This window comes from Triturus cristatus, chromosome 3_2 (genome assembly GCF_964204655.1).
Source record: "Triturus cristatus chromosome 3_2, aTriCri1.1, whole genome shotgun sequence".
In the NCBI taxonomy this organism is placed as follows: Eukaryota; Metazoa; Chordata; class Amphibia; order Caudata; family Salamandridae; genus Triturus; species Triturus cristatus.
The window spans coordinates 145,393,773-145,412,476 of record NC_140584.1 but is presented as its reverse complement, the minus strand read 5'-3'; the positions used below and the strand labels follow the sequence as shown (position 1 = coordinate 145,412,476).

At 43.8% G+C, this 18,704-nt stretch overlaps 1 protein-coding gene across 5 annotated transcripts in view; it reads left to right on the top strand.

The window, feature by feature from the left end:
- Window positions 1-2,491, top strand: part of ZW10 (zw10 kinetochore protein) — a 142,978-nt gene extending 140,487 nt beyond the window's left edge. For all 5 annotated transcript variants that reach the window (XM_085647363.1, XM_085647362.1, XM_085647361.1 and 2 more), the window contains one exon: window positions 2,063-2,491. In XM_085647363.1, coding sequence (XP_085503489.1) covers window positions 2,063-2,183 — 121 coding nt within the window. In that variant the 3' untranslated portion in view covers window positions 2,184-2,491. The remainder of the gene's footprint in view (window positions 1-2,062) is intronic.
- The last annotated feature ends 16,213 nt before the right edge of the window (window positions 2,492-18,704 follow it).

Below are 18,704 nucleotides of genomic sequence, written 5' to 3'. Positions count from 1 at the left end.
CGGTCACATATTTTGCTTGTTTATTGTATTTGTATGTATCAGCAACATGATACGTGCCTGTTTTTAAGTGTTCTTAAAATGATACAGGCTTGCATATGATTGGAGGCCTGGCTGATACTTTGTTTACTTTGATGGCAGACAATCTGGGTCACAATTACTACTGCTTTTGATGTTGAGAGAATTAGAAAAGCATTTTGCAAAACCAAAGGCTCTGGCTTTAATGTGCTGATGCATGTAAACACAAGCATTCACAACTGCTGTTTGCACATTAAATGCAACTATTTTGTTTTTGCCATTGCAGGGGCTAAAAAGTATGAAACGTGATTGCTTTCTATTGAGAATAAATATCATGCTTATCGGGCAATCAAAATTTCGTTGCCATGGCCTTTTTAGCGGAGGCAATTGGAAAAAGGTATCTTGGTTGACATGTTACTGAGTTACCTTGCAGACTTCTTTTGTGGCAAAAATGGACATTTAACGGCATATCGTATAGCCATTGGGAAAATCAGCTTGGTGAGTTGTGGGTTTCGGAATGGGTGAGTTTCTATTCATGTTTTGACCAGTAGGACGTTGGGTGTATTTCAGATGTCTAGGTTGTGGATTTTCTTGAGGTGACGGCCATTAGTACCCCTGTATTTGTGTTTAGGAAATCATTAGAGGTTTGATTTCTTCGATCATTGTAAGAGGAAGGACTGGTAGTTTTGGATGTTTACTTCAGGAAAATGGAGCCTTCTAATCAATTTGTATGTGAGACACAGAATCTTGAAGGATGTCCTGGATTCCGTGAATGGGCGAGTCTAGTGAAGACATCCAATCTGGACAGCAATGTCATAGTTCAGGGGCTAGCTGATTAATGTCAAATCTAACCTGTGGTGTTTTCCAAAACTAGAAGAACTGATTGCAGAACTGCTTCTACTTGGTGTGTTGATGCTGGAGTCTGTTCCACTTAATCCCTAAATTGCTGTACCTTGACTTTGATGGGAAATGTTTCTCCAAATAATCTGGTGGAAGAAGGCCTTCACCAGTATATTTGGAGAAAAAGTCCTCATCAAAGTCAAGATGTGGAAACTAAGTGAGAATGTAGCCAAGCATGTCCCATTTCCGTGAGTAATGAGATTTGATTGAGGACTTGTATGTCAGTTTTGGACCCATTTAGTTTAAAGTTACTTTGCCTATACCAAGATCTATAGTTTTCTTAACGTTGAATACAGCCAAGAATTTGACTTTGTCTCCGGTTACATGCATGATAATTTATTTGGCTATCATAAATGTACAAGTGTTTTTGTTATTTGAGGTGGTGCATGAGGGGAATGACCTAAATGTTGTAGGGGGGTGAACCTTGAGGACTTCGCACATGACCACCTACACAAACCTGTATTCTGGCTGTTGTGTGCACGGAAGGAAGTGAATAATTTGAGTGAGTTTACTTCTGAGTGGTCAGTAAATGAGGATATTGTAGTGCATAATATTGAAGGAAGTTGAGAAGTCATTTAGTGGAGCCCAAGTCTTCTTTCTGAAGCATTCCATCCCAAACAGTGGGAAGTGATGTTTCAGTACTGTCTGGGAGGAGGGTAGAGTGGGGTGGTTGAGGGTGAGTTGGGGGGAAAAGTGGAATTCAAATTGCTTTGTGTCGAGGAGATCAGGGTCTGCTTAGAGTTGTTGAATGAGTACATTTCCTACGATTTTAGTGTTCCAGAGCAGTCATGCTGTGAGGCGGTAGTGGGTAGGGGTGGCTGGATGACGTATGGCTCCATTATTTTGAGAGAGGTTGTTGTGGAATTTGTGAGCTCTCATACTGCCCTGATTTTCTGCACTTCTTTCATGCTGAGGGCTGTACTGCCAATATATATGAATCCCTGTTCATTTTTACTATGAGTCATGTTTGTCGTGGCTAGTGGAAGAAGCGAGAAGTAACTGCTCAATCTGCTTTACATTCTACTGGTGAAATCAATCTGTGGGTTAAGTTTGCAAATGAACTAGGTTCGAACTGGTTTTGTGTGCTTTTTGAGATTGAAATGTAGTTGTTTACTTTCTGCTAAAAAAAAATACATTTATCTTGTAGGTGGACCGACGGCCACGGACCACTTGCCGTTGAGTTTTCCCCCGTCGAGATCAAGAGTTTGATACGAGCGCTGTTCCAGAACACGGGGAGGAGAGCAGCAGCTCTTTCCAAAATTATATAATTACCTTGCTCAATATCAAATATCTGTACAGCAAACTTTCTGTGAAAAGGAGAGCGTCAATCTGATTAAAATGACCTTTTTTGGACATAGACCGCACTTTAAGGCTTTTATACCATTCCCTAAGCTGGGATGTGATGCAATACTAGATCCACTCCTGCTTTTAATTTATGGTCGCATTTTCTGGAAATGTACTCCAGCATGTCATAGTGAAGCAAACACATTTTCCATATTGTCTCCATTGGTTATTAGTTATGAAGCTCTAAATGAGTTTTGAATTAACTTAATAAAATGCTGTTTTGCAAAGAGAACTTTCCACACCAAAATAATTTCTTGGTGCTGGTAATGGATGTTTATTGAAGGTCACCGCAGTGGCGCTCATGTTGATCTTGGAAGGAAGAAACAATGACTAGACCTGCAGTGATTCGAACCGGTGACTGCGTGGTGAAATACGGGCCCCTGGAATGGATGCACTTCATTACCAGACAGCATTATGGTCTTGTTTTATTGCTGTACCAATGTTATGTTTTCTCCCCTTTGCCATTGTGGAACATTGACATTCAGAATATGATTAACTTTTTGTCTCCTAAATATTATAATTGTGGTATTCATATAGAGATCTCGTTTCCCAGGTCCATAAATGAGTAGCTTATCCGGCATAGCAATTTCTATGCATTCTGGGAATTGCAGTGCTTTTTGAATTGGGCAAACAGGACTGGAAGTTCTATAATGCATAGGAAGAAACTTGGACTGGATGAGCCACTTGTATATGGGCTTGGAAACCCTGATAGGTCTATTCTAATATACTTTAAAAACAGCTTTGGCTGTGTTACACGGGGGAATCCATTTGTAACTATAGTGGCCATAGGAATTACAGTTTAGAATTTATTAGGGAATTGTTGTTTGACCAGCCCACCATCATGAGAATTGTCAACACCAGGCGCAAACATAGAGTTGTCCTTAACCCCTTCGATGCGCATGACGGAGCGGTTCCGTCATGCGCATCGGTTGCGCTGTGCGGATGACGGAACCGCTCCGTCATGGCCCCGCCCGCGCACGAACCCTTCAGCACAGCGCGGTAATCCGCGCCGCGCTGAAGGGGGTAAATGCAGCCTACTTGCCAGCTCGCCCGGGGTCTCATGTTACAGTTCTTCATAATGGCATGAGTCAAAAAACCTCCCAAAAACATAGTTGAAACTGTACGAACAAAGACTTAGCCCTACAATTGGAGTATATGTCCTATTTGTTGAGATTTCGCAAAATATACAGGAAGCAGACCTGTCGCAGATTTCCTACAATGCTCATACACTTAATCATTTTCACATATAGATGTATAACTAAAGTACATTTTTGCCTGAGAAAATGTGACAAAAGATTGCATGTGCACTTGAAAAAAAAACAAATTTCTTTTTTTTCCACAAGGAAAATATATCCCCATAGGAGAAACTCTTTATTCTACACCCGCATCAACATTTGTCTGAGGATTTCCGAAATCCTTGTAAATTAATTTTCTCATGATCTTAAATGAAGTAAATCAACAAGCGTATTTCTGGTGGAAAACAGCTTAAAAATTGTTGGTGAACACCGAAAAACCTGTGAGTGTTGTAGATTATTCATTTTTTTCAGTTACACATATTTATCAATAGTTTTATGAATCACTGACCAGACCTAGCGAGAGACAAAGCGCTTCACGTAAGATCATGTTGCAAGATACCGTTTACCAGAGTGCTCACTACATAAAACACTAAAAATAAAGATATAAAAAGGGAAACGGAGTATCATACTATAAATGTAAGTTACATGAAGACTGTATCATGTAAAAGAACAGTATCACATAATATAAGTGCATATGTGGATGACTTGGTGTAGTCCATATATATGCAAGTAAATAATGACTGTGAACACAGGGACATATATCAAACTTATTTAGAGGATTACTGGTAGTAAATGTAAAGAGGACTTTCTGTAATAGGTTGTACTTTGAGAAAACATACATTTTAGTTTCTTTTCGAAGGCAACATTGGAAAAGGCTGCTAGTAGGATGGAGTTGCAGATTCTCAGAGAATGACTTCTGTAGTATCCGTCTCTTCTTGAAGATTGAGATTTCAAGTAGAATCAATCAGGGGGTTTGTGAAGTGCGGCTACGCACCTGTGAGGGTCTCAAAGCACTTGGGGGGGGGGGGGGTGCAGGGGGGGGGTGGCGCATATCCATCTGGCACTGGGTTCATTCGAAGAGCCAGGTCTTGAGGTCCTTCTTGAATTGGGCCGGCGATGGTGATTGCCTGAGGCGGAGGGGCATGGTGTTCCAGGTCTTGGCGGCAGAGTAGGAGAAGGATCTTCCTCTGGTTCTGGTCCTGCGGATCCGTGGGACGGTGGCCAGTGATGACTGTGCGGAGCGGAGGGGTCTTTTGGGTGCATGGAATGAGAGGTGGTGGTTCAGGTATGCTGGTCCATTATTGTGGAGGGCCTTATACGCGTTGGTGAGGAGCTTGAAGGTTATTCTTTTGTCGGCTGGGAGCCTGGGTCCTGACTCCCTGGTTGTCAATGCAGCCTGAAAGAGGACCAGTTCCCATTCTACTGGTGAGGTTCTGGCACCAGATAAGAAGGGCAGACTTATAGACGCTGCAGATAAGAGGGTGGCCGCACAATCATCCAATCACTGGCATATTGCTAACTCTGTTGGGCTGCTCTCGAGTTCTGACCGCCCCACTAGGATGAGATGGAGGAGCCCCTCCATCTTCTCCCGGAGGAATACGGGAAAAGAGGCAATGAGATCGTCTCTGAGGGGAAACAGATTTCCAACACTACTATCCGCTGCATATTAGATGCTGCAGACCCTGCTGTTAAGAAGTTTAACTCCAGCGTTCTCTTGTGCAGACTTGCCTGGCTCAGCATCTCCGGCTTCAGGACAAAAGTGCAACAGAACCTGCCTAACATGCAGCTAAATGGGCAACATGTATTTGGGGCGCAGTTGGACCGGACTCTAGATAAAATTCAAAAAGATCCTGAGACAGCAAAGGCTATGGGCACCCTTTAAACACCTGCTCCCTGCAGCTCCTATGATTGCATGCCCTGGCATGGTGGCTCGAAGACCACCTCACCTAATGCCTCCACATGCTATCAGCATCCAGAGGCCCAGCAGTCCTCATCCAGAGGCTATTTTAGGGGTTCCTTCATAGGCAACATTTCAAAAGACAGGTAAGGGCATCTAACCCAAAGGAGCTGCCACCACCACCAAACCCTGTCTTGCCTCTCCTCCCCCCCCCAACTATACAACACCTATCAGGGGTGCATTAAAAGGTTCTTTCCCACGTGGTGAACTATCATCTCTGACCAGTGGTTTTGGGATATTATCCAATGTGGTTATTGTCTGGAGCTCACTTCCACACCGCTCACCATGCCATCTCGCAAACAAATACTCTCCCCAGAACTTCAAAGGCTACTCAGGAAAGAGATGCAATTTCTCCTTCTCAAAGGGGCTATAGAACCCGCCCTCCATCATCAACAGGGAGGGCGGGTTCTACAGTCTGTACTTCCTAATTTCCGAAAAGGACAATTCTGGATCTCATGCCCCTAAACAAAAACGTTCTCTCAGATCACTTCATTTGGTTACTCTTCAGGATTTCATTCAGATTTCATTCTGCAGCAAGGCGACTTCATGACTGGTCTCAACCTGAAGGACGCCTATTTACACGTACAAATACACCTGTTGCCTCGCTGATGTCTCAGCTTTGTGGTGAGCGGAAAGCATTACCAGTTCATAGTGCTTCCTTTCGGGGTTACCACTGCAAACCAAGAGTTCACCAAGTGTCTTACAGTGGTGGCCGCTTATCTACGCAGGCAGAGCATCCATGTCTTCCCCTGCCGGTACGATCAAGAGTGCCATCTGCCAGCAATGCTGTGAACACACTTCACGATAAACCTCTTACACAAAATAGGGTTTACCATCAACACGGCAAAATCCCCTCTCCAACCCCTCCAGGTCCTAATCTACCTAGGGTATATTCTCAACTCCGAGGTTGGCATGGCGTATCTAAACCCTACCAGCATCCAGTCTTTTCAGGCACTGATACTTCTTTTCCAACCACACCGCCATGTGACAATCAGGACAGTCATGTGCCTCTTCAGCATGATAGTCTCTTCCATTGTTAAAGTGCCCCATTTGCGAGATTACACATGCGTCTGTTAAAGGAATGCCTAGAGCTACTATAGTCTCAGGGTAATTGGGATGATCCAGTGTTGATTGGACACTGCATTTGTAACTCTGCAGTAATGGAACACCAACAACTTGTTTCCTAGACCTAGTTCCCAAAGTGACCATTACAACAAATGCCTCTCTTACGGGATTGGGTGCTTACTTAGAGGACCTGAATCTCCGAGACCAATGACAGCCCAAATACCAGGGCCTCCACATCAATTAACTGGAACTCATGGACCTTCACATAGTGTTGAAGGGTTTCATACCTCAACTGATGGGCAAGGTTGTTCTCATCCCGGCAGACATTATGACAGCCATGTATACCTTTAGAAACAGGGTGACACCGAGTCTCCCCAGCTCTTGCAGCTAACACAAAGCATTTGGCAGTAGACCCTCCACCACAAAATTCATCTACTGGTAGTGTACCTTCTGGCAATGGACAACAACTTTGCTGACCTTCTCGGCAGGAAGCGTCAATCAGTCCACGAGTGGGAACTCCACCCACAAGTTCTCCTCCAGTACTTCCCCAGTACTTCCGGTGATGGGCTTTCCCTGAGATAGACCTCTTCACCACAGCAGAAAACGCCAAATACCCAAACCTCCCCTACAGGTTCCCTCTGTCCAATGGCAATGCACTATAGATGAGTTGCTGAGGGAGATTTGCCTATTGCTTACAGAGAGGGCTTGGAGCCCACCCATTGCTTACCATTCGTGCGCTTCAGTGGCACTCTTCTTTGCAGCCTTCTTAATTGGCTAGGCCAAGGGAAATATCACTTCCGTTGCTTGCAGTGCAGCAGAGACAAAGTACAGATTGATTCAACTTAATCGATGTCCATCTCCTGCTTTCAACGTTATTATGGTCTGATTTCTTCCCCCTTCCCACTGCTCCCTCCGCAGCATCTTTTTTCTAGTTTGTTTCTTTTTTGTTGCAGTGTTCTGTGCCATGAGTCACTTTTGCTGACCATCAATCAAGTTATTATAACAGTCACTTGAGGGCTTGTGACAGAGTCCGAAGGTCACGTTCACTAACTTTGTTTCTGAGTCTGCAAATGATACTGGGGTGATAGTAACAATACAGACAGTTGAAGAAATCTAATATCAGCATATTGTGTTAATGTTTGTACACTGAACACCCCGAAAAAGTAGTACCACTGGAGATTTACTGCAGGGAGGGCCAAACTATACAGCAGAGTTGAAAAATGTAAGAAACATGAAGAGGCAATTTATGACACTCCATTATAAACCACTACATTCTAATCCATTGCACTTAGTTCACACTAATCCTCTCCACTCCATACAAATCCACTCCACTTTAATCCTCTCCAATCCACTCTAAATCACTCCTCTATAATCCACTCTGCTCTAATCCACTCCTCTCAAATTTAATCCACTCCACTCTAATCCACTCCACTGTAATCAACTCCACTCCAATCCACTAATCCAAACCACTCCACTCTAATCACTTCCACGATAATGCACTCCAGTCTTCTCCAATCGACTCTCCTCCAATCAGCTCCACTCAAATTCACTCCAATACACTCAACTCTAACTCACTTCACTCTTAACCATGCCAATCGGCTCCACTCTGATCATCTCCACTCTAAGCCACTATTCTCTAATCAACTGCATTCAAATCTACTCTTATCCACTAGATTCCAATCCACTTTGCCCCAATAAACTCTGCTCTAACCCACTCCACTATAATCGAATCAATTCCACTATAATCCACTATAATCTAATACACTCCACTAAACTCCAATCCACTCTAAACCACTTTAATCCAATCCACTCTTATCCAATCCACTCTAATACAATCCAAAGCTCCCTCTAATCCACATCACTCTAATCAACTCTTATTCACTAGACTCCAATACACTCCACTTTAATCTACTCTGCTCTAATCCACTAAACTCTATTCCAATCCACTCCAATCAACTGTAATCTACTCGAATCAACTACAGTTTAACCCACTCCAATCTAATCCACTGTAACTCAGTCCACTCCAATCCACTTCACTCTAATCAATACAATCCACTGTAACCCATGTCACGCTAATAGAGTACACTCTAGTCCAATCCATTCCTTTCTAATCTACTTCAATCCACTCTAATGCAGTTCATTCGACTCCACTCTAATACACTCTGATCCACAAGTATCCACTCCAGTTCACTCTGATCTGCTCCACTCCCCTTCAATCAAATCCACTTTAATTCTATGCACTCTAATCCAATCTACTCTAATCCTTTCCGTACCACTCTACTCCACTCCACTCCTATCCATTCTGCTCAACTTAAATCCAATTCACTCCAATCCGTTCCACTCTGATCAGTGTTATTCAATCTGACCCACACCACTCTAATCCATTCTGGTCCAATCCAATGCAATGCTCTCTAATCCACTCCAAATGCAGTCCACTCTACTCCATTCCAATCCATCCCACTTCAATCTGCTCCACTCATATCCACTCTAATCACTGTAATCCAGTTTATTCCACTCCAATCCACTGCACTCTAATCAATGCCATCCAATCCTCTCTAATCCACTTCAATGCAGTCCACTGTACTCCATATCACTCCATTCCACCCCACTTCAATCCACTCCACTTTAATTCACTCAGCTCGCATACACTCCAATCCTTTCTAATCCACTCCAGTCGAACCCTGTTCAGTCCAATTTAATACACTACACTCTAATACACTCCAATCTACTCCAATCCACTCATCTAATCTAATACACTCCACTCTAAACCACTCCAATCAGACCCACTCATTCTAATGCACTCCAATCCAAGACACTTCTCTTATCTGTTCTAATCTACTTTAACCCACTCACTAGAGTCCGCTCCTCTCTAATCCCCTCCAATCAATGCAATCCAATCTAACCCAAGCCACTCTAATTGACTCCATTCTAGTCAAATCCAATACAATCCACTCTAATTCACTGCAATTCACCCCACTTCAATCCACTCTAGTCTAATAAATAATAAATTTCACTCAAATCCACTCCACTCTAATCCATTTAAATCCAACCCTCTCTAATCCAGTCCACTCTAATCATTTCAAAGCACTCCAACCCACTCCACTGCAAGCCATTCCTCTAATTTACTCTAATCCAATCCACTCCACTCTAAACTACTCCAATGTGACCCACTCCTCTAATGTCCTCTAATCCACTTCTTTTGAATCCACTCTCTAATCCACTTCAATCCTCTCCAAGGCACTCCACTGTAATCCAGTTCACTCCAATCAAATCCACTCCAATGCTCTTTAATCCACTCCAATCAAATCCAGTCCACTCGAATTCTCTCCACTCTGCTGTACTCTCATCCACTCCACACCAATTTACTCCACTCTAATTTACTCCAATCCACTACACACTAATCAATGTTATCCAATCAAACCCACGCCACTCTAATCCACTCCGCTCTACACTAAACCACTCCAGATCAACTCCAGTCTAATGCATTCCAATCCACTCTAATCCATTCCAATTTACCACTCCACGCCACACTTCTTATCTGCTCTAATCCACTCTAACCCACTCACTAGAGTCAACTCCTCTTTAATCCAATCTAACCCATACAATTGACTCCATTCTAGTCCAATCCAATGCTATACTCTAATCCGCTCCAATGCACTCCAAGCATTCCAATCCATCCCACTTCAATCTATTACACTCTAATAAACTACACTCTACTCAAATCAACTCCAACACTCTAATCCCGTTTAACCCAATCCACTCAACTCCATTCAATACCATCCAATCTAACCCGTACCACTCTAGTCTACTCTGGTCTAATCCAATCCTCTCTAATCCAATCCACTCCATTCCACCTCACTTCAATCTACTCCACTCTAATACATTTCACTCTAATCCACTCCACTGTAATCCAACCCTCTTTAATCCAGTCCTGTCTATTACACTCCACTCTAATCTACTCTAAACCACTCCACCCCAAACTACTGTAAACCAATCCGATCCATTCCAGTTTAATGCACTCCACTGTGGTCCACTCCAATCCACCACTCCAAGCCACTCCTCTTATTTACCCTAATCCACTCTAACCCACTTGCTCTGAACCCACTCCACTCTAATCCACTCCTCTCTAATCAATTAATCAATCCAATCTAATCTAACCAATGCCATGCCAAAGGACTCCATTCTAGTCCAGTCCAATCCTATCCTCTCTAATTCACTCCAATGCTCCCACTCTACATAGGCCACTCCGATCCATTTCACTGTACTGTACTCTAATCCACCTCAATCCAACCCTCTCTAATTCAGTCCATTTTAAGGTACTCCAAACCACTCCACTTAAATCCACTCCACTGCAAGTCACTCCTCTAATCCACTTTAATCTACTCCCTTTTCCTCCAACCCACTCTAATCTAAACCATTCCAATCTGATCCACTCCAGTCTTGTCCAATCCTCTCCACTCTGATGCTCTCCACTCCAAGCCACTCCTCCAATGCACTCTAATCCCATCACGCTAACCCACTTTATTTGAATTCACTCCTCTCTGGTGCATTCTAATCCACTTCACTCTAATTCAATCCACTTTAATCCACTCCACTCAATTCCAATCCACTGTAATCTACACTAGTCCATTCCACTCCATGCTAATGCACTCAAACCAAGTCCACTTCCTCCAGTCCACTCTAATCCTCTTCTCTCAATCAATACATTTCACTCTAACTCATGCCACTCTATTCCACTCAACTCTAGTCCAGTCCCCTCTCTAATCCACTTCACTCCACTCTAATTAGACACTTCACTCTACTCCAGTGTTTCCCAAACTGGGGTCCGAGGACCCCCAGGGGTCCGTGGCACATTCCCAGGGGGTCCGCAGGCAGCAGTTTTAAAAGCACTGCAAAGTTCCATGTAAAATTTGCAGTTTTCGAGCAACTATAAAAGTGTCAAGAAAAGTCCAGTGATTCATGTATCTGCTGGAGAGAGATGAGAGTTTTGTCCAGTGGCAGCTTTGACTTATCTAATGTGACACATGTTAATATGCCTACTGCAAAGAACGTGTACAATGCATTTTAAAAAACAGTATTTTATGTGGATAGGTCAGTGGGTTACTGATTTTGTCACAGAGATTATTGTGTCACTTCATAAGGGACAATCGTAATCTAGCAGTGTCCTATAAACTGTCATCAAAGAGCTGCTTGCAAACTGCATGGTAAAAGTTAGCAACATATGTTTATTCCCAGTCTATCATTATCCTGATGCTGCTATGTTCCCACTTCCTGCACATGAACAATTTTGTAATGCCGTTTTGTTACTTCTCTGTATGCTGCCTAATGCAGCACACATGGAAGTTACAAAACATCATTTTTTATTAAAGATTGTTTATGTGCAGAAAGGGTCACCTTCCTGAATATAAACAGTCAAAGCAAAAATGAGGAGGAGAAATAAGGCATTCCTCCGCATTTCGCCAAGTTAAGACCAGGTTTTTCATGGTCTTAATTTTGGTGCGGTCTTCTATTTCAGCTTACCTTTTAAATTAATGGGTGTTTGAGTGTTTGAGTGAAACGCCCACTGCAACTCCCACTGCCCACCATTTTCATGCTAAGCATTGCGTGAAAGGGGGCCTTATATATAAGGCAGCGTTAAGCCACAATAAGTGGCTTAACGCTGCCTTGTATTAAGGCGAAGCCCCTACTGCCACAGGAACATCGCAAAAAGTGACGTTTCCATGGTGATAGGGACTTGTAAATATGCCCCTAAAATCCGGGGGTCCCCGGCTTCCAGTGGTGACTCAATGGGGGTCCTCAGGAGTCAAATGTTTGGGAACCACTGCTCTACTCCATTCTAATCCACTCTCATTCACTGCAACCCAATCTAATTTAGTCTACTTTAATCCATTCTAGTCCACTCCACTTTAATCCACTCCACTTCAACCCAATCAAAGCCACTCCTCTAATCTGCGCTGACTCCACTCCACTTCAACCCAATCAAAGCCACTCCTCTAATCTGTGCTGACTCCACTCCTCGAATGTACTCTAATCCACTCCATTCAAATCCACTTCACTCTAATCCAGTCCACTCTAATTCACTGTAATCCACTCCCCTCTAATCCACTACAATCTAATCCACTGTGTCCACTCTAAATAGGTCTACTCTGCTCCAGTCCACTCCACTCGAATCCATGCCTCTCTAATCAATCCACTATAACCCATGCCACTCTATTCTACTCCAGTTCAATCCAATCCACTCCTCTAATTCACTTCACTCTAACCTAAACCACTCTAATTCACTCCAATCCAAGCCACTCTATTCCAATCCACTTCATTCCAACCCAACTCACTACACTTCCATCCACTCCACTATATTCCATATCACTCTGCTCCACTCCGATCCACTCCACTGTAATCTATTCCACGCTAATCCAAAATAATGCAGTCCACTTTTATCGACTCAAGTCCACCCCACTCTTATCCACTCCACTCCAGTCCACTCCAACCCAGCCCACTCCATTGTATTCCAATCAACTCTAAGCCACTCCTCTAGTCTACTCTAATCCACTTTAATACACTCCACTCTAATTCAATTCACTCCACTCTATTGCACTCCACTCTATACCAATCCACTATAATCCACTCCACTCTAAGCCAAGCCACTCCTCTAATCTCCCCTAATTCCCTCTATTCAAATCCACTCCACTGCAAGGTACCCTAATTCACTCCTCTGGAATCCACTCCTCTCTAATGCACTCCACCCTAATCTAAATCACTCTAACCCAGTCCACTACACTCCAGTAACTCCACTCTAGTCTCCACCCTACTAGCATCCTTTCTAATCCATTCCTCTCTAATACACCCCGCTCTAATCTAAATCACTCTAATCCACTCCACTCTACCCCATTCTACTCCCCTCCAGTCTCTCCACTCTACTCTCATCCTCTTTAATCCACTCAATCTACTCTATCCACTCTAAATTTCTCCACTTCGATCCTCTTTAATCATCTCCTCTCGACTTGAATCCACTTTAATCCTCTACACTTTAATCCAATCCACTCCACACCACTTTAATCCACTCTAGTCACCTCCAGCCCACTTACCCAGTCCACTCTGGTCCTGTCCACTCCACTCCACTTTAATCAATCCAATCCAGACTAACCCATGCCACTTTACTCCAAACCACTCCTCTCTAATCCACTTCACTCCAATCTACTGCACTCCCCTCTAGTCCACTCTATTTCAATCCACTACAACGCACTACACTTCAATCCTCTCCACTCTAATACACTTTACTCTACTCCAATCCACTCTAATTCAGTCCACTTTAATCGACTCTAGCCCACTCCACTCATCCACTATAACCTATTCCACTGTAATCCACTCCTCTCCAAACCACTACCGCGCTCTTATCCACTCCACTCTAATCCACTCTACTACAATCCTGTCCAATCTAGTCACTCCATTCTACTCTCATCCTCTCTAATCCGGTCCACTCTAACCAACTCAAGCTACTCTATCCACTCCAATCAACTGTAATCCACTGTACTTTTCTCCACTCCAATCCACTTTAATCAGCTCCTCTCCACTGCAATCCACTCTAATCCTCTCCACTATAATCCTCTCCGCATTAATACACTCCGCTCTAATCCAATCCACTATAATCCAGTCTAAACCACTCCACTTCCCACTCATCTAATCTAATCCTCTCCAAAACGCTCCTCTAATTGGCTCTAATCCACTCCACTCTATTCCAATCCACTCCAGTGCACCCTAATTCACTCCTCTGGAATCCACTCCTCTCTAATTTATATCACTCTAATCCACTCCCAATTCACTTCACCCAATACACTTTAATCAAATCCACGCCACCCTATTTCAATCATTCCACTCTCATTTAGTCTAATCCACTCCACTCTAATCTACTCTACACTTTAATCCACTCCATTGTTTTCCAAGCCACTCCTCTAATCTACTCAAATCCACCTTAATACACGTCACTCTATTCTAATTTACTCCACTCTACTCTAATTCACTCCACTCTAGTCTACTCCACTCAACTCTTATACATTCGACTTTAATCCACTCACATCCACTCCACTCTAAACCACTCCTCTAATCTCCCCTAATTCACTCTAATATACTCTAATCAGTTCCACTCCACTCCAACGTACCCTAATTCCTCTGGAATCCACTCATCTCTATTGCACTCCACTCTAATCTAAATCACTCTAATCCACTCTAAACCAGTCCACTCTACTCTCATCCACTCGAATCTAGTCCCCTCTAATCTAATCCACTCCACTCCAAGATGCTCCTCTAATCGACTCTAATCGACTCTACTCTAATCCCATCCACTACAGTGCACCCCAATTCACTCCTCTGAAATCCACTCCTGTCTAATGCACGCCACTCTGATTTATATCACTCAAATCCACTCCAGTTCACTTCACTCCAATACACTTCAATCCATCTCCATTCTAATCCACTCCACCCTATTTCAATCAGTCCACACTCCTCTACTCTAATCTACTCCACACTAAATCCATCTATCTGATAGACTACTAGCCGCCGATTCCTTAACGTATAATTATCCCCAGGTGTGAGACTGGACCCGGAAAACTTTCTTACCCAGGATCTCTGCGCGCTGGGGGGCAGTATCACGTGACTCCGCCCGACTTCCTCCACGGACGTGACGTCAGCGAGGTCACATAAGGCCCACCCTGGCACGCTGACGTCAGTTTTCTTCTTCGCGTGCCACGCAGATCCGGATCTTGTCCCTGGCCTGTTTCAGGCCTTCTTTTTCCACTTTTAGGTTCTTTTCTTGATAAGTGTGCAAATGCCTTCAGGCTTTAAGACGTGGTCGTCTTGCGCACGCCAGATGTCGGGGACGGATCCTCACCCCATCTGCATGTGGTGTTTGGGGGAGCACCACGGCTCCAAGGACTGCGAGGCGTGTCAGCTAATGAAGCTGAAGTCCCGGTGGGAGCGCCGGATGAAACTCCTTTCAGAGTGCATGTCCCAGTTGGCGTCGTCGCCACTCCCGTCCCCAGCGGAATGCTTCAAGACCCGCCGCTTCCGTCTCCGACATCGTCCCTCTCCCAGGCCGCAAGGGCGACGCTCACCTGTTGGCAAGTGTCGCAGTTTGTCCCGGAGGCCCGGTCCCCAGCCTGGGCGTGGGTTCTCCGCGGGTGGTGCGGCCCCGCGTGTCGCCACCGTATCCGCCTTTCCCCGGCACGGAGGCAACCAGAGCCCAGATGGAGGCCTATGCGGCGGCCTTGCAGGCCTCGTCGGCTCTTCCTCCTTCTCTTCCTGGGACGTCTGTAGATCCCTTGCCGTGTGCGGGGACTCCTGCGACGTGGGCACATACTCTAGGCCCAACCGGAGACGAGGAAGACAAGGAACTTACCAACAACAAGGCCCGTGGTGGCCACCAGCCCCATGGGGTTATACATTTCCCCAGTATCAACATCCCATGACACATTTTCCACCTCATCCACAATTTTTTTATAATCGGACTTTTTTAGGACAGGGTCGAGGAAGAAACAGGGGCAGGAGAAGAGGCCAACCGCAAGTACATTGGGAGCAGGATCCACCTCCTCCGAATACAAGGAGCAGGAAAGGACAACAACAACCAAGTATCAGCACGAACACGACAATCTAGTGGTAAACCTCAGCACACGACCTCTTAGTTTAGAAGAACAATCGGTCCTCAATCGAGGATTAGGCTTTGTACCTACCAATACCGGAGATCCCTTCCAAATTAGATGTGAATTGGCACTCTTCTTTAGAAAGTTTCGATTACATTTCTTCTTTAAAAGTAAAGAAGCTAACATTGAACCATCGACAGAGCTAATATCAGCCAACACAGGCCTCAAACAACCTTCTAATTTCAATCCACCATCATCTGGTACCTGACCAAGTATTAACTCTTGAGAAAGCTGTCACACAAGACATGACAAATCTCTGTGCTGCACAATCAAAACCTTATCATAATTTACCTTCACTTGAGAAAAAAGCTCTCAAAACTTTGGCTAATGATGCCAGTATCACAATGAAACCTGCGGATAAAGGTGGAGCCATTGTTATTCAAGACACACAGGCCTATCGAGAAGAGTGTCTCCGCCAACTGGCGGACGCACGTGCCTACCGCCTACTCCAACTTGACCCACTGTTAGAGGAAGCTAAAATAGAAGGGTGGATAACACCAAATGAAGCTGACTTTTTGATGACAAAACACCCGGTCATGCCTTATTTTTACACACTACCAAAAATTCATAAGGTACAGAATCCTCCGCCAGGCCGTCCCATTATCTCGGGAATTGGCTCCTTGCTGGAACCTCTGTACACCTTTGTAGATTTTTTTCTGAAACCAATGGTCAAAACTATGCCATCTTATTTGCAAGACACTAAAGACGTCCTCAGACTTTTATGTGACACACCATTTGATACTGATTTAGATTATCTAGTGTCATTTGATATAGAATCTCTATACACTGCCATTCCACAAGGAGAAACTTTGGATGTCATACGTGATCTGCTGGAACATACTTTACTAAACACTGACACTATAACACCAGTGTCTTTTATTTTGGAATGTGCCAGATTGGCAATGACCGAAAACGTTTTTAGATTTGAAGATAACATTTATCTTCAAGTCTCAGGAACTTCAATGGGCAGTATTTTTGCTCCCTCTTTAGCGAATTTGTATGCTCATGTATTTGAACAGAACTATGTCCTTACCCACAACAATCCATTCCGGGATCGGATAATGTTGTGGAAGCGATACATAGACGACATCTTGGTCATCTTTAGAGGTACGGGACCAGACATTGTTGCATTTCATGATTGGCTGAACCATCAAAACACTTTTCTCAAGTTTACGGTAGAATACAGCAAAGAAAAGTTGCCATTTTTGGATATTTATATATACCCTTCACAAGGATATCTGGGAAGTGAATTATACAAGAAATCTATGGCTAGAAACTCACTACTCACTTTTGAAAGTCATCATCCTAAAGCGTTTCGAGAAAATTTGCCATTCGGCCAGTTTTTACGGGTTCGGAGAAACTGTTCAGAGACAGTTCAGTTTCATAAACATGCTAAGATTCTTTCTGAACAATTGAGAGAGCGCCATTACCCTTCACATTTAGTAAAGAGGGCATGGAAGAGAGCCTCAAATAACAACAGGGATGCTCTCCTAGAGCCTTCAGTCACTAAACCACCTTTGACCAGACTTACTTTTGTTCATACCTTTAGTACTCTCACTAATAAGGTACAAAAAAGCATTCGTAGACATTGGCGTATTTTGAATATAGGACCAGAAACCCTACCAGTTCCCCTTTTCTCATATAAAAGAGGATCTAATCTACGCGATAGTCTGGTGCATACCAGACCTAAGATCTGCTCACCAGTCAGAACACAGACACTGTGGGACTTACCAGCAGTGCAGGGACATTTTCCCTGCGGGTCCTGTACAGCATGCCCGCAAACCCAACATACAAAACAAGTAGACATAGGGACGGCAAGACCATGGATATTAATGAAACATACAAATTGCAATTCTGAAAGAGTGATCTATATGATCACATGTCCATGCTCCTTGAGGTATGTTGGTATGACGACGCGCAAAATTAAGTTGCGTATCAATGAGCACAAAAGCACGATTTGGTGCAAGAAACAAGCGACCAGGCTAACTAATCATTTTCTTACACACCAACACAAGGCAGAAGATCTGAGGTGGACGGTGTTGGAACAACCATACATTCCCACACACATAAGTGACATCACGCGATTTCTGTTCAGGAGGGAACAAAAATGGATTTTTACATTCAAGAGTGGCCTACGAGGTTTAAACGATGATATTCCGTGGACGACACTATAGATTGGGTTTAGGTCCAGATTTACACGAGCTAACCGCCCATTCTGCAATTTATATGATATTACACTTTATGTCCACATTTAGATCTGTTCACCGACCAAACTGGGTTGGAGCCTCATTTTAGAATAGGATTTTGTGTTCCGTTAGTATGGAGAAATCTAGAGCCTAATCAGGTGTATTTAACGCTACTATGTAGTCATTACCGTCCAGGCACTTTTCTTGCCAGTATTTGTAGATATTCGGACTTTACCGAGTCCGTACATTCCTTCATCGGATTCGTGTTCCGGATATGTGGGATTTACACATTTCTCCTCTCTGAATGCCGCCACATGGCCATTAGAGGTCGCCTTAAATCAGACAATTTGGTTGACCTCTTATGTTTTGCAGTTATGAGACGCATAACCTTTTACTTCTATACAAATTAGATTTACTAGGGTTTCATTTAATTTTTATTTCGATGCGCGAGTGTCTACATAAATCAGTA